This window comes from Leopardus geoffroyi, chromosome B4 (assembly GCF_018350155.1).
Source record: "Leopardus geoffroyi isolate Oge1 chromosome B4, O.geoffroyi_Oge1_pat1.0, whole genome shotgun sequence".
In the NCBI taxonomy this organism is placed as follows: domain Eukaryota; kingdom Metazoa; phylum Chordata; class Mammalia; order Carnivora; family Felidae; genus Leopardus; species Leopardus geoffroyi.
Genome location: NC_059341.1, coordinates 74,016,611 through 74,033,281, shown reverse-complemented (window position 1 = coordinate 74,033,281; position 16,671 = coordinate 74,016,611). Strand labels below are relative to the sequence as shown.

At 41.4% G+C, this 16,671-nt stretch overlaps 1 protein-coding gene across 4 annotated transcripts; it reads left to right on the top strand.

The window, feature by feature from the left end:
• The first annotated feature begins 386 nt into the window (after positions 1–386).
• On the top strand, positions 387–15,564 carry SLC38A2 (solute carrier family 38 member 2). 4 transcript variants are annotated; one of them, XM_045466604.1, is made up of 16 exons: positions 387–504; positions 2,719–2,916; positions 3,239–3,320; positions 3,468–3,583; positions 6,474–6,547; positions 6,634–6,726; positions 6,856–6,937; positions 8,575–8,657; positions 9,055–9,113; positions 9,226–9,393; positions 9,797–9,876; positions 9,991–10,091; positions 10,672–10,796; positions 11,137–11,281; positions 11,402–11,499; positions 12,565–15,564. In XM_045466604.1, the coding sequence occupies exons 2-16, from the start codon at positions 2,801–2,803 to the stop codon at positions 12,661–12,663; spliced, it is 1,521 nt and encodes a 506-aa protein (XP_045322560.1). In that variant the 5' UTR covers positions 387–504; positions 2,719–2,800; the 3' UTR covers positions 12,664–15,564. The 4 variants fall into 4 exon arrangements, with proteins under 4 accessions (XP_045322560.1, XP_045322561.1, XP_045322559.1 ...); XM_045466605.1 differs by lacking the exon at positions 387–504 and adding an exon at positions 1,479–1,593 and having other exon boundaries at positions 2,800–2,916; XM_045466603.1 differs by lacking the exon at positions 387–504 and adding an exon at positions 1,480–1,593.
• The last annotated feature ends 1,107 nt before the right edge of the window (positions 15,565–16,671 follow it).

The window sequence follows — 16,671 nt, the reverse complement described above, 5'->3', positions numbered from 1 at the left end:
GTTTCTGTGAGACTGGTCTGACCACCAGAAGGGGTGGAGAACATAGGAGTGCAAAGGGGAAATCGGGTCCTCCCTTGTCAATCACGAACACTGGTGCAGGCCCAGGGCATCCGCAGCCTCACGTGCCACGGAAATAGACAGCTGTACAGATTTCCTCAGGAAAACATTGAAAGCAAAAATTGTGATCACACCCAACCCTTTCCTCTATGCTCTGCCCAATCTCTCCCACGTCCCCAAAAGGAAGACAGCAGTAGGTCAAACTCGTTTGTTTATTCATTCATTCAACAAGCATTTCTCCTAAGGGGCCTTTGTTTCCAGCAAGGGATGGACTCTTGCCTTTCGGCAGCACAGAGTATTCCGCAGCGAAGGGGCCCCCTAGTTGCTTGGCTCAGCAAGACCACATCACCACTGGAAGGGAAGGACGGGCTCGGTCGGGAGAAAGTCTTCCAGACTAGCGTTCCAGTGGAGGCAGCGCCTTTGTAAATACGAGGGAAGAAAGGCGAGGTGAGAAGTGCTCTCAAATTGGGCCTGGGGGTGGTGGAATGAGTGAAATGTGTCTGCGAAAGGAAAACTGGGAACTCCTACACCTTCTCAGAAGAGCGGCTCCCCCCACCCCGGAGGCCCATCTGGGATCCCCTTTCAAAGGGTCTCTGGCTTGCTGGTCGGCATGTAGTTTTTCCCCTACTAGGGTTTTCCACGTTCATACAAAAAGGATAGACCGACATGGAGCTGGCCCCACCAGGCTAGTTTTGAAGAGTGAAAGCAGGTCTAGACAGAGAAGAAAGAACGAGAACAGAAATCGACCATGGAGACAACGTTGCTGCGTTAGTCCAAGTTTGCGAGAGAAAAACCCCAAGTAAATCACAAAATAACAGGCAGGAGAGAGTTGGGTGGGCGGGATGTGTCCCCAAAACGCCTGGAGGAGAAAGCAAAGACTGCTGGTAACTCGGACGGAAGGGAAATGAAGCAGAAGGCTCCTTAAAGACAACCGCATGTGTTGGGCACATATCGAGGTTGACATGAACAGGCCAAGATGAGCATGGGGGGTCTTTCCGGGCTGACTAGGAGACCGGAGAGAGTGGGGTTTGGCTCTCCGGAGGGCGGGGGGCGCCAGCGGGCGGAGCTACGGCCCCGACTGGGCCGCGGGTAGAGGAGTGGGACGGGGCGGGGCCTGCGGGCCCGGGCGGGCCGGGGGCGGAGCCCAGGTGGTGTTGATATACAAAGAGACAGCACCCCGGCGGCTGCGGCCCCGCCCCCTAACGCGTCCTCCTGGGCGGCCGCTATAACCCGCTGCTCGGCGGGCAGCTTCAGAGCCGCGCGACGCCGTCGTCCTGGAGCACTTTACCCACAGCACCGCTGGCAGCCGAACCACGCGTTCCCGTACACTCGAGCCTTTCCCTTGAGACGGCGGACGCCGGACGATTGGGGCGGCAATTTGCCATTTCCTTTTTTTTGCTAAAATTATTTTTCCTGCCTATTGTTGGGTTTTTTTTTTTGGTTTTGTTTTTGTTTTGCGATTTTTGTGTAGCTGAGAAAACCCCACTGAAGGCGTTTTCGTGACGTCTCCGGGATACGAGAGCCGAGACCACCGAGGTAACGCGCGCGGGGGCGTCTGTGCAAAGGGCGCGGGCCCAAGCGGGAGTGGGGGAGGGGCGTCCGGGAGGGGCCGCGGGTGGAAGGCAGCTGCGGGGGTCGTTTCCTCCCAGGACTGGCGTTTGTGGTCGGCGGGGCCCGTCTTCGACCCCGGCCCGTAAGGGGGTCGCCGCCCTCCTCCGGACGGGGGAGGGGCGCGGCGCGGGGGCCGCGTGCCCGCCGGGAGGGGAGCCGCATCCTCCCGTTAGGGGGAGGGGAACCAGCCCGGCCCGCGGCCCCGCTGCGGCAAGTCTTGTGACTGATTTGCATTAATAAAAAAATTAAATCGAGGGGTCCTGGAATTTGGGAGCAGCGGAGGTGGGTTCGGGCTTCTGGTATACAGAGGCCACGGTTGGGGAAGACGGGCCAGGAACATTTGATAATCGGCGATCGATATTGCATCAGTTTCCTTTCCGGGCATAGGAGGGGCCAGCCGGGCGAAGCGCTCGCGAGCCAAATGCCTGTAGACGAGTGTGCTCGAGGGCACGGGCGTGCGCGTGTAAACAAACCCTCGCCGCCTCTGCTTGCTGGGGAACGGGTGTTCTCCCCTTCTCGAGAGAGGACTCCTGTCAGTCCTTTATGCCCTCTTCGAGTCCGCTATGTGCCGCAGAGGCAATTCCCCGTGTGGGGACCGTGGGCACGAAAGGACGGATTACGCGCACTGCTGTTGCAAATCCTAGAAACGGGGAGCTGTGCGCCTGGGGCGCGCGCACACCTAACCAATGCCCGGCGTGCCTGTGCACGACCAGAGAGGCTGGAGGAAAAGCAAAACAGCCCCCTTGCACCCCACTCCTCTCACTTGGGATAATGGAGAGGGTGCAGTACCAAAATCCGTTGGAGAGGGTCCGGAGGGCACGGGCCTCTGCGGGCACATCGCCGCGGTGGGACCATCTTTGTTCTTCGCGGCTTCGCTGTCTGTACTTTTCCGCCCCTTGGCGCGCCCCCGCCCCTCTCGCTCGGCTGGTACTTTTCCACTCGCCTGGCCGGGGATGAATCAGCCGCGCTGCGCCTCCCCGCGGCGTCACGTGACCACGGCGGGCGGGCGGGCGCTGCAGTCCTGACGCGCCGCCTCTACCTTCTTCGCAGGCAGCCGCGCGGGCCGGTGCACTGCCAAGGACAAAAGGAGCCCAGTGTTGATCGCTGTACCCTATTTCCTCCCGGTGCCAGCATGAAGAAAGCCGAAATGGGAAGGTTCAATATTTCCCCGGATGAGGACAGCAGCAGCTACAGTTCCAACAGCGACTTCAACTACTCCTACCCCACCAAGCAAGCTGCTCTGAAAAGGTAGGAGAAGTTGTGTGCTTTTTTTCTTAAAACGGCTTGTGGGGGGGGGGGGGGGGTCCGGTGTTCTTTACCCCCGACTCTGCTTCTGTTGCTTTAATTTACTGTAGCATTTGGAGAGTGTGTAATCTCTGAAAGAGTATCCGATTGTCGCAGTGACAGTATTTCGTGTGAAAGTCGACTCCTACTTAATTCTTAGGCGTTTTACTAAAGGTGTGTGACAGCACTAAAGGGCAGTCTGTGTTCAAGCATTCCGTTGTATATTTCAAAAACAGTTCAGGTTTACCCTTTTTCTTTCTTTTTTTTTTTTTTTTTAACCTCACAGCCATTATGCAGATGTAGATCCTGAAAACCAGAACTTCTTACTTGAATCGAATTTGGGAAAGAAGAAGTATGAAACAGACTTTGTAAGTTGAAAATAATAATTTGTGTGTCTGTGGCTTTATGGAGTAAAAGAATAGTTTTACGTTTAGATTTCAATCTAACTTGCCCAAAGCTGGTTTTCTCCATTTAATTATTGTTATATGTTTGGTTATCGTTTTCCCTCTATGTAGCATCCAGGTACTACTTCCTTTGGAATGTCAGTATTTAATCTGAGCAATGCGATTGTGGGCAGTGGAATCCTTGGGCTTTCTTATGCCATGGCTAATACTGGAATTGCTCTTTTTATGTAAGTATGTGTAAGTAGTGAGTCTGCCATGCAGGGCAGTTAATATGACAATAAAACATACTTTTGGCTCCAGAGATGGAATTTACAGTTGAAGTAGTTGACTTAAAAATCATTTGTGTGAAATTTAAAATGAAAAATCCAAAAACCTCTTTATTCTGATGTGTAACTGCATGATACCAAGAAAGCCAATTAGGAAGAAGTAGGACAACACTTAAAACTAATAATTAAACCAACAGTCTTTAAATCAATTGGAATAGTTAAAAGCTGTAACGGGTTGAATTGTGAAGAACTATTGATAAATCCAAGGTGGTTAGAAATTTTGTTCTGGCAAAATGGAAAGCAAAAATACTAATAAGCATGGTACTTCCAAATTGGTTTATAAATGAGTCCCCAAGAACCTTTGCATAAGGAAAACAGACTTTTTAAAATATATAGGGTGTGGTGGTATTTGCTTAACCTGGAACATGTTTGTTCTAAGAAAAGTGAGTCATAATTTTCTGGACACTGAAAGAACCCATATGTGGTGTGGTTTTGTTTTTTTTTTTTTCCTTTTTAATATTTATTTCTTTCAGGTCTGTGTGGTTGCTACATGCCATAGCAAAGAAATAAATATTTTAATAAGTACTTGCTTTTAAATGTTTTTTTTTTTTTTTTTTTCCTTAGTTGCCCAATTAAAATTACTTATTCCAGTGCTTTCTAGCATAAATGCCTAGACTAGAATTTGGGGGCTATAGAAGACAGTGGTTGTTAACTGATGTGGGGTCACTAATCCTTGGAAAATAAGACAAGTGTGGACATTATGTCCAGAAAAGAAGAAGTACAAAAGTACATGTAAATTTGACCATACATTTTCAGTGATGTCTGTATCATAGCTGTTAAGTACTTATGGGCTCCTCACTAAGGCAAGTTCTGTGGAAGATAGTGTGATTTATTGTGCAGATGAGGAAACTATACCTTACAGGGAGTATGGAATTGTCCCTTTTGTGACAGATGTGTTTTAGTTAGCTGCCTGGTGCCATCTACTCAAGTTATTTTCTCCAGCAGAATAGCATGTTCATGAAAGGAAAAGTAGACCTTTGCAAAGTTCTGCTTTGTGGTGAAATTCCACACTGAAGTTAAGCCTGGCTTTGAGCATTGGAAGCTAGGATTCCAGCAGCTTGCTTCTTTAGCATGAAGCTTTTGAGAATTCTTACTAAGGGGAAGGACCAGGAATTTACATCGAAAGGACCCTAGAGTTTCAAAGTTTTTACTGGGGAGCTTGAGTGGCATCATTGTTAAATATTTGAAGTCCTTCCTGGCTCTTATTATAAAAACTGGAGACAGTCTTTAAAGGCTGCTGGTATGGTTATATGTTATAATTACACAAGACAAAATGGCACCTGTTTCATAAGTGAAAACAAAATTCTGATGTTACCCTTGCACTTTTGAAATTACCTATACTTTGGTAAAGTCTCTGTGTTTGATTAACCTTTTTAATAAATGGTTAAATAACATCAGGAGTGATGAAGTGAGTGTTTAATTCCATCAGTATCTTACAAGGTATACTTAGAGGATATAGAGGTATGGAGGTAAATGGGCCAAAAGCCACGTGGCTGCCATAGTCTGGTTAAACAACTCTAGCTACGCTTATTAGGCAGACTCAGTCTTGAAATTGAAAGTGACCTCAAAGGTTATGAAGTCCATTCATCCCTCATTGTAATTTCAGTGTAAGAAAGAAGGGCTGAATTTGTCAACATACTTTGAACATTGCTTTTGATTACACCAACAACTCTGTACAGTTAGAAGTAAAAGTAAGGCTGATGGTGTCATTTTTCCACCTCAGACTAGACCCCATGAAACTTGTGGCATGAGAATGGCAGTTTTAATGCAACCACCTAGGTTTTAACTAATAGACATCCGGTTCTTTGCCAGACCTGATATGGTACCATATTCAGTGTTCGTGTACAGAATCAGAAAAAGGGGCTCTCTTGTTTGCAGAGTTTTCTGTGCTTTCTCTGGTTTTGACTTTTTTGTTGTCGTTGTTCTTTTTAATAAAATGAAATCCATACTTTTCTCGGCTTGCCCAGGAGGGGAGGAAAGTAAAGCTGCAATGAGAAAGGACTTGTGCCCTTAAAACTAAGTGACATTAGGGAACCTTTAGTTCCTCCCTATTTTTTTAACTTTTTTTCTGTTCCACCAGATGGAGGGGAGGAGATAGCCCAGTCAACTGAAAGCCTGCTTGTTCTAGCACAGGCATTGTTTAACTTTGTCATATTACTGGGCCTGTATTTACACCATGGTGGGCAATATGGTATATTGTCACAGTGGTTACTTCTCTGACTTGTGCCCAGTTGTTTGTAAAGCTGTGCCTGACTATCTCTTTTCCCTTTATAGTCCCGTTCCTCCTCTTATTTATGTAGTCCAGGTGGTCTCAAGATCTTTCCTGAACCTGTCTCGGTTGCATTTCACAAGTGCCTTGTGGGCTGGGTTTACTGGCAGATAATTACCACCATTTTATAGATAAAAGGAACTATTAAAATGCAGAGAAGTGGCAAGGATACAGTTAAATATTACAGTGCCAGAATCAAAGTTCAAGTCTCATGAGTCCACCACCTTAAAGTTGAGCTTTCCTGGGTCTCCCGACACCTTTGAGTCAGTAGGTAAACCCCTGCTTTAACCAGTATCGTAGAACTAACACCTGAGACACGGTGCAAGTTTTTAGTACCAGGTAAGAAAAGATGACACTCGAGCCAGGAGAGTAAACACCAGTCCTTGGAGGCTTTCTGTCTAGCGCAAGAACTATTAGGACACGTTACGTTCCATATTTAATGTGTAGCTACAAGCAAAAGAATGGTCTTTAAATACAGCTGTGCTTATTGATAACCCTGTGCCTTTTCCTTCTCTTCATCAGAATTCTCTTGACATTTGTGTCCATATTTTCCCTGTATTCTGTTCATCTCCTTTTGAAAACTGCCAATGAAGGAGGTATGGTAGCATTCTTGAGATTTCTAAAACAATTTATGCCTGTCACGATTTTCTCCCTTCATGCTTCTGTGTTCTTCGTATTACAGGGTCTTTATTATACGAACAGTTGGGACATAAAGCATTTGGATTAGTTGGAAAGCTTGCGGCCTCTGGATCAATTACAATGCAGAACATTGGAGGTAAGGATTTTTAAAAGGTGATTTGGGTAGACTTTTTGCTCTTTGTGTAGCACAGAGTGGTGACACGTTACTTTCGGTGTCACATGCCACATTTTGCACTTGTAATGGTATAATTTTGTTTTCCTCCAGCTATGTCAAGCTACCTCTTCATAGTGAAATATGAGTTACCTTTGGTGATCCAGGCATTAATGAACATTGAAGATACAACTGGGTAGGTGCTAAGTAAGGTTACTCATAAGAAAAATTATAGTCTAAAATGGTTAGATACATTTTATCAAAGTTGGATACAAAATAATTACCAATAATTTTTCCGTAAGTGTTCCTGTTGAAATTGAGCAAGAAGTCCCCCATCAACTGAGCTGAACTCTTAAGAAAGAGGGCAGGTTGAAGCTAGTGCTGTAACTCTGAATAACTTCTGTAACCTGTGTGTGAAAACAGGTTTTCTAGAACTTCACTTTTTTTTTTTTTTTTTTTTTCAACGTTTATTTATTTTTGGGACAGAGAGAGACAGAGCATGAACGGGGAAGGGGCAGAGAGAGAGGGAGACACAGAATCGGAAACAGGCTCCAGGCTCTGAGCCATCAGCCCAGAGCCTGATGCGGGGCTCGAACTCACGGACCGCGAGATCGTGACCTGGCTGAAGTCGGACGCTTAACCGACTGCGCCACCCAGGCGCCCCATAGAACTTCACTTTTTTATATTCATTGAGAGATTGTAGCTGAATAACACATATTCCAACCTAAGTCAGGTTGAAGCTTTGAGTAATGTTAAAGACCAATCCTGTCTGATTTTTTGTAAATTTGATATTCTTAAAGCTTAAATCTGTTCAAAATGTATAATACCAGAAAATGTATGACCACACTGTGGAAACCTTATCCTTGTAGCAAAGTTATTCCTCCCAGTGGAGGAACAGGTTTTTATCTAAAGTAAACATGGGGAAGGATCATTCACTTGCCCGCCTGCAGCTCATTATCTCAAAGTAGAGCAATGTGGTTATCTCTTTGGCTTGAGAAATTTAATAAGCCACCTTAAACACTAGTTTTCTGTGGGGTCTTTGTTGCCGAAGTAAGTGGAGTAGAATTCACAGGGCATTTAGAATTTGGAATCGGCTATTTAAAAGAGGGTATGGTTGATTACCTGGAAAGGAAGAGACCTCGTTAGAACTCTTAGGACACATGGGTAATCTTTTCTCTAAGTTCAGAAGGGACCTTTTGACTGTTTTTGGAGTCAAGGTGGGTCAAGGTGTCACAACATACTTTTGACAACCTGGAATAAATCCTGGTTTGGGGAATTGGGTTTTGTTGTCTTTTCTTTGCCTGTGTATTTTACCTAAGTATGAAAAAGTCTCCTTGTTGACGTGTTGAATAAGTACTTGTGCTAATGGATGTCTGAAAGAAACTTGTTTTAAATTTTCTTGTCTCTAGCATTAAAAATTGCAGGCTCTAAAGCTATCTGTTACAGAGTTGGTGTACAATTCTTCTAAAAATGCTTCAAGATAAGATTACTGGCCTAACAATGCTGCTTTGTTCCTTACATTAGTATCAAGCCTTTAAGAAGCATTTTATGTTATGAATCAGCTGGCAGCCTTCCCAGAGCAGACAGTGGGACAAAAGTTATACTGTTCACACCCCATTTCTAACCTGAGTGAATATTCAGCTAGCACAGAGTTAGACATTTATTCCTGCCTATGCTCTGTCTGTGAATAAGCGGCACTTTTTCCAAACTTGTCTTTTTTGTGTGTTTATTTTTATAGTATTTCTATAAAATGAGTCCCAGGAGAAGATGTGTCTAACGTTCTGGGGATTTTCGTGATTGGTTTTGACCTTGTTTCTCTTTTCTTTAATTCAGACTGTGGTATCTGAACGGTGACTATTTGGTTTTGCTGGTGTCGCTGGTGCTCATTCTTCCTCTGTCACTGCTGAGAAACTTAGGTGAGCAAACTCCTCTCAAAAGAATTGAAATGAGCCTCTCACCAGCTAGTTGGCTTGCCCTTAATAGAAACGGAAAGCCAAAAGGTCCCCAACACATAACTTTGGAAGCAGGAGAATACACCCCTGTGTAGGCCTTTCAAAATTCCTGTGGCCAGGGGCTAGAATGTCTTGTTGACATTTGATAATATCTCTGCTTCATAAATAATCATACAAAATGAAAGTTTCCACTCTTTCAGTTATTTATTTTTACATAATTCTATACCTGGGTATATAAGAATTAGAAATATCGTATTGTGTTCATATTAAAGTTTTCTAGGCAGCATTGAGTTATTTAGTTGAGAAAATATATTTGCCTGCAATCTGCTGAATTAAAGTTTAATTTCTGCCCCTCTTACAGGATATTTGGGATATACCAGTGGCCTTTCCTTACTGTGCATGATGTTCTTTCTGATTGTGGTAGGTATAATTTTTCTGTAACACTAGAGATTCTCTTATGAGCCCAGTCACACTATTCAGTTTAACAAATGCAAAATTATTCAATTTAACAAATGCAAAATAATGTTTTCAGGTGATTTGCAAGAAATTCCAGATCCCTTGTCCTGTGGAAGTTGCCTTGATAATTAACGAAACCGTAAACAGCACCTTAACACAGCCAACAGCTTTTGCACCTGAGATGGTATTTAATGTGACTGATGACGATACTTGCAAACCACGTTATTTTATCTTCAACTCCCAGGTAACTGAATATAGTCTTTATTTCCTTAAAGTAAGATTTTAGGGAAGAAGAGAGGGAAACTCTCCACCAGAAATTAGTTCCCAAGGAAAAGGGAGGAGAGTTAATAGCTACTCTTCAACCATGAGTAGCTAGTTATTGAATTATTGAGGACTGAGAAGAAAGCTGTAGGTTTGTATCTTAACATAGATGGAGAAATGAACTAATCCTATGATGTTAATTATTGACACATTTAGAAGTTAGGATGTTGGTCACACTTAGTGAACAGATTAGAAGGGAATCTATGCAAGGGAGACTTTGAGGTTCTGATCCTAAAATTCATTAATACAAAATAGAAGCTGCAAAACTGTGGTAACACAACGTGTTCCATAAGGATTTTAAGTAAATTTTTACTTTTTTTTTGCAGACTGTCTACGCTGTGCCAATTTTGACCTTTTCATTTGTCTGTCATCCTGCTATTCTTCCCATTTATGAAGAGCTGAAAGGGTGAGTGCTTTACTTATTTTTATATACATTCGTTGGGAAAGTTAGAAAAGTATTAGATTACTGCGATAACTACTGCTAAAATACAGATTTGTATTTTTCTCTGAACTTACACAGCCGCAGCCGTAGAAGAATGATGGATGTGTCCAAGATTTCATTTTTCGCTATGTTTCTCATGTACCTGCTTGCTGCCCTCTTTGGATACCTGACATTTTATGGTAAATAATGTCTGGATTTCAGAAAAAGACACTTTGTGAAATAAAATCGATACTTTCTTGTGTATAATCTATCACTTGTATTCTGTCTATTTTGGTATATTTCATATCTGTGATGAGAACCTGAATTTGGAGCTTTAGACTGTAGGAATATAGTGTATTTAATCTGTGACTTCTCAAGTCCAGGTTCATCTCATTAGTTATGTGATGGCATTTGTATGTGATGCGCTTGCACCTAAATTCATCCTCCCCACCTCCTCTTCCAATCACCTTTCTGTTACACAACACAAACCGTAAGCCAGACCATGGGATTTAGCTATTTAGCTCCTGTTGTTTTTGATGGGGGTCATGTGGCTAAATCTGCTTGGTATTTAGGAAAATTTCCCTTCAATGTTATTTTAATTGCATTAACCCTAATTCCAAATTAATCTTATTAGCCTCTTAGTTTATAGTCGTTTTGTGAGTAGCTAATAACTAGTGCAAATTTGCTGTAAGTTAGATTTGTTAGATTTTCTACCTGATCTCTAGAGGAAATGGCACACTTGAAGCTTTTTTTTTTTCTTTTTTTTGTCTTTCCCCATAGAACATGTGGAGTCAGAATTGCTTCATACCTACTCTACTATCATGGGAACTGATATCCTCCTTCTCATCGTTCGGCTGGCTGTGCTAGTGGCTGTCACTCTGACAGTACCAGTAGTGATTTTCCCGGTAAGTCATCCCCTCCCTGCTCTGCTTTCATTCAGTAGGAATGCGTTTTTAAACATGTGGAGATTTGTGAGCAACACCAAGTTGATGGTTGTTTTCGAGGGATTTTTTTTTTTTTAATACTTTGTAGATTTTCCAAACATCTTGGGGCATTTTTTCCATAATTGAAGATCTAAAATGATCTTCCGGCATCCAGATGTTAAGGAAACAGCAGCAGAGGAAGGGACACAATTTAACAATTTAGAAAGTTCCTTTTTTAGATATATTTCCCATTATTTGGGATTTTTTTCTCCCATTAATTCAAAGCTGGAATTGCAATTTCTGTATGCGTTTTCTTTTGCAGATCCGGAGTTCCATAACTCACTTGTTGTGTGCAGCAAAAGATTTCAGTTGGTGGCGTCATAGTCTCATTACAGTGTCTATCTTGGCGTTTACCAATTTGCTTGTTATCTTTGTCCCAACTATTAGAGACATCTTTGGTTTCATTGGTAAGTTTGAGCAAGTGTCAGAAGTTTTTTCACATATCAGGGATTTTAAAGTTTAAAAATGAATGACAAGCGACTCACTGATTTGTCAAGACAATTTGTCAAGAAAATTTTCTTTTACAGGTGCATCTGCAGCTGCTATGTTGATTTTTATTCTTCCATCTGCCTTTTATATCAAGCTAGTGAAGAAAGAACCTATGAAATCCGTACAGAAGATTGGGGTGAGTGAGATACCCTGACTACCAGAAACTGTAATCTTCTAACCAGAATTTCCTCACCTGGTTTTAATTTTAGTCTCTTAGCTGTTTGTTGTGGTTATACTTCTGAGTTTCTAGCAAATAGTTCTATAATGGTATATTCTGCATACAGGTGGAAGGTTGGGGGACGGGTGGTGAAAGACCATTTTGCTTCTAATACAAGCCTAAGTTAATTGCAGGAAAGCTGTTGAGATATTTTAGAGAGAGGAATAGAGATAAAGAGTGGAGATACTGACTCAGCTTTCAGTAGTAGTTTAACTGGTGTTTGCTGGAGTGCCCCTTGTGACAGACACTCAAATAGGCCTTCTTGTTAAAGGAGAGAACAGAACTAACCATCTTCAAAGCAAAGCTGTGGGGAGCTGTCACAACACTTCAAAGTGCCATAATGTACTTTAAAGTGGAATAACAACTAATTTTACAAAGAATATGATATGTTAACTGGTGGTGGGGCTATTTAGGGAGAAGACTGCTTTTTAGTCGTTACTCTGCTACAATTCGAGTCTGATTAAAGAACTAGAATTGCTTATAAAAAAAAAAAACACTGCCATCTTGTTTTATTCAAAATATATAGTGGCAATAATTGAAGGGGGTAGAATTAGGAGTAAAGTTACTCCTGTCTCTTTGGAAAACTTCTGGCTCTGATGCAGGCTGCATTTTAGGATGACTTTGGTTTGATTCTGTGATTGAAGTTTTTGCTTTAAAAAATGCAAAAAACCCAAAACAAAAAATCAGTCCCATTCTATTACATGAAGGAGTTTATTAAGCAAAGAACATTTATTTACCTTTTCATTTGAGACAAAGGAATGAAAAAGCAAAACTTTGGAAGATTTCAAAAGTAGACTTATTTTGTACTGCAGGTAACCCCCTGGTACCTTAACAACAGTTTAAATATCTTTAGCAAGTTAGCAAGGTATGTGAAATGCTGTCAGCGTAATTTTAGTAATTACAAGACTGTTTTTAAAAGTAAGAAGGAATGTTGAGTGGATATATTTCTTTGCTTGCTGATCAGTTTCTCTTTGCTCATTGCAGGCTGTGTTCTTCCTATTAAGTGGCATAGTGGTGATGACCGGAAGCATGGCCTTGATTGTTTTGGATTGGGTGCACAATGCCCATGGAGGTGGCCATTAACTGGCACCACTGAAACTCCCATAGTCCACTTGATGCCAGTGTTGAGTCAACTCAACTCACTATGAAATTTCACCTAATGTTTTCAGTTTCACTTCCTTTTGAAGTGCAGATTCCTCGCTGGTTCTTCTGAGTGCAGAATAAGTGAACTTTTTTTTTTTTCTTTTTAAAGAAATTATTCTGTATACTAGAAATGGATATTAACAACAAAACCACGAGTCTCGGGTTAATGGAAGTGACAATTTTATTCCATTCCAGAGAATGGACGAACTCTTAACTTTTATCAAGCCACATGTTTGGCTGTGTCATTGTTTAACTTGGATATTTTATGATTTTACTTGAATGTGCCTAATGGAACCATTCGATGTGAGAAACAGTTCTTATTAATTTACAGCAAAGTATTGAAATAACCATTGAGGAAAACACTATTATGTTTTTGTACCAAAAATATTTAAAGACCTCAGAAGCACTATTTTACTTTTAAAAAAATTGCTTTTTTTTTTAAACCTTCTCCAAAAACAACTGTCAACAAATTCCATTAAGAAAAACTCATTGGTATTTAAAAACAAATGTTAGTATTATGAAATGATTTGCCTTTTTGTAGGCATAATAAGCCAAATACTTTTTTTACCCAAAAAATTTTTAGAGAAAATGATGTAATGAAAAATTGTACCATGAATAGGAGCATAGTTTTTTCCATTCAGACTTCACCATTAAAGAATAACTGAATATTGTTATACCAAATCAGGTGAACTTGTTCATCACTTTTATTCTGTGGCCCCAAATAATTTGCTTCGTTCAGACTGAGATATTTATGGCTTCAGTCTGTTAGAATGGAAGATATAATGCAAATATTTCTGTGGAAAGTAAAATAACTAATTTTGAGGTACCAAATAGTGCAATTGGGTAAAACAGGGTTTATTCAGTTGCATCTGTCTCCAGAGTTGTATTGACAGCTCTGGGTTTTTTGGGCCAGCCCTTTTTTGACATTGCTTCCAGCAGTGGAAAATGAGCATTTGATGGCTACAGGCCAAAACTATTGTATCCAGAGAGTGCAACTTTTCAAAATGCTCATCTGCTCCTGGAAGTGTGAATTACTTGATAATGTATGGCTTAGTTGTGTTCATGTTTTGTCTACAGTAGAGGTCTAATTTCACAGGTTACACCGATATTTGGTATAAGTTCTCTTTGTATAGGCCACTGGGTTTCTCATGCAGTAATTTTTTAAAAACTCATTTGCACTGGATTGTCATCTCATTCTTGTACAACACAGAATTGTTTACATCCAACAAGTGGTTAGCTAGGGAAACCAGTGCAACCTGAGTGTAAGGAGTTGGTCCAACTGCATGTGCACCCTGCCATTTCAATGCCAGTTAGAAGTGAAAAAAATTACTTGGCTTTAAGAGCACATTTATTGTACGTTATGGTGTATGGTGAATATATTAAATAATGTGGTACTTTGCTCATCAGGCATAATGTCTAAAATCCAGTATATACATAATTCCATTAGTGGTTGAGGGAAGCAAATAATGGAATCATTAATTGGTCATCTGGCTCTTAAGGTTTTCTCTTGAACTAAGCATTTCTAGTAGGCCAGGGCCAGAAATGTGGCAGACATGGTTTTTGTTACACATTCTTGTATTATATGTGAGTAAATTGCAGACAGGATGTGTCTGTAAAGACCCTTGTGGATGGAACTGGAAGACGTCTTGTAGTGCTACATTGGGTGAAACCAATGGTCCATTTTTGTTTCTACAAAAATTGAGTAATTGGGGACCATCTAGAAAGGCAGTGAGAAGATGGATTCTACAGCACTGCTTTCATTTAATTGGGCTTTGGCACTCCCTTCAAATCCAGAACCTCACCTCTAGTTCAGACCGAGAATTGGCACTTCTACTTGAGTTCCTGGAAGGATTGCCGACTTTGTATCTGAGACCTGCCAGGGAATATACCAAGTAGCGTTGTTTTCTACAGTTTACATCCTTTCAATGTGGGAGAAACTACCATGGCAACCAGAAAGGAATGGAAAAAAGAATTTTCTTCTCACAGCGAATTGATGTGGGGAGGCTCCTTCAATCCTCTTTGGCTGTTTGAGGTTCAAAATGAACTGCCTAGAGTAAATTCCATTGCATGATATTCTTGGAGCTATCTTGTCTGCCTTGAGGTTCCTAAACAGTGAATTCCCATTAATGAGCAGTCTTCAGTATTAAAACCACTGTCTTGTCACCTCATTTTGCATTACTGTCTTCCGTGGATGTTTCAGTTATAACTGTAATGTTATTTATAGAACAGCATTAATCCATTAAAGCTAACCTATTTTTCAATATTTATGATAATCTGTACATACATTGTCTGTCCATATGTATTTGTAATATATAATGTATATAATGTCAGGTTTGGGTCTGGGTTCAAGTGTATATATTCCTGTAAGTTTCTTAACTGCATTTTGATGAATTCACATTATGTATCTATAAGAATTGTCCCCAAAGTACCTGTACAGAGATTTCAATATAAACAAATTGACAAATTATGTAAACACTAAAACCTTAAAGTATTCTTTAAGTTGTATTTGCAATAAACAGACTGGATGAACATCACATTTTTTCATGAAAACTTGGTGCAAATTCAGATCTCTTATTTAAATTTTAAATAAGGTCTAATTTTCAAAATGCAGTAGTTTCAAAATGTGATCTAGTGTAATGAAATCAAATGTGATCTAGTGTAATGAAAGATCTTTGAGAACCTGGGTGTGTTAGCTTTATGTATATAGTGTAAATACCCCCACTGTACTGTTAGAGGCCAACACTTCCACTAGGACTTGTTGGCAAAGAGTGCTACACCGTTTCAATGAAACAATGTATGTTTGTTTTAACTGAACTAAAATAAATACATGCTTAATCCTGAGTAGTCCGTGTTTTCTTTGAGGTAATGGGATAAACAGTCTCTGATGTATTTTACATCAGGACCTACTGAGGTGTCCATATAATGGTAAGGAGTATGATGAAGAGAATGGTCAGAAAAAAGTTTTCAAGTTCCTAAAAGTGTGAAGAGGGAAGGAAGAACCTGCTGAAAGGCCTCCCAAGGACCCAGAGTTGGGCCTGCTGTGGGTAGGCCAGCAGTGCATCAGGATCACCTGGGAGCTTTTTATGAGTGCAGCTACACAGTCTGATTCCATAGGTCTGGAGGGCAGCCCACAGGTCACCCCCACCCCTACCCCAGCTGATGCTGAGGCACATAAAACTAAGGGGTGCTGAAATAGGCCTAGGAAGAAGTCCCGTGGAGTTCAGCTTAGGTGAGGTCCCAGGAAAGCATCAGCACTGTGGCTGCAGACGAATCCGCAGACAGGCTGAAGTTTATCTGAGTGACACTAGATGGGAGAGGGGTTGCCAAGATACACACGGTAGTTCAGGTATGGCCTACTGATAGCCTTCAAAGCTTAGAGCATGTGCAGTGAAATATCCAAGGCCAAAACAAAAGAAGATACAGCACCAGGTGTGCTTGGGAGTGGTTGCAAAGGCCACAATTTTTCTGCAAGTGCAATGGTTAAGTGGGAGGGCATTATTTGTGGTTAGAAAGTAGAGCAGAATATGCAATATCTCCGAATTAACAAAAGGCTTAGAGGTGTCAGTTACTCATCTGAGTGTTCATTGCACACCTACTGCATACAAATAACATGCCCTTGGGAAAGATGATGAGGTGTGTCACACTCCAGTTTTAACAGAATCCAGACACTTTGAGCCATTCCAAAAAGAAAAGGGATACCGAAATGAAGCAGAATACCAATTTAATTAATCTGAAACTAGGAATATATTTGGTGGGTAGGTCCACTCAAGAGATGAAAATACAGTTCTATAACCAGGTAGTTAGCTATTCCCAAAAGATCTCTCCAGTAAACCCGAGGAATATTCTAGGAACACTTCTAACTAAAGAACAAGAGTAGTCTGTCCTGACTTGGCAATACTCTTTCCTGGACAATTGGCTTAGTTAAGTTTCTGGTAACAGTAAAGAAAA

Bases quoted from the DNA above. Each gene is read 5' to 3' on its own strand.
- SLC38A2 (XM_045466604.1), top strand. From the start codon at position 2,801: ATGAAGAAAGCCGAAATGGGAAGGTTCAATATTTCCCCGGATGAGGAC. The intron at 10,092-10,671 runs GTAAATAATGTC...CTTTCCCCATAG, and splicing joins TGGATACCTGACATTTTATG to AACATGTGGAGTCAGAATTG. The intron at 11,282-11,401 runs GTAAGTTTGAGC...TTTCTTTTACAG, and splicing joins AGACATCTTTGGTTTCATTG to GTGCATCTGCAGCTGCTATG.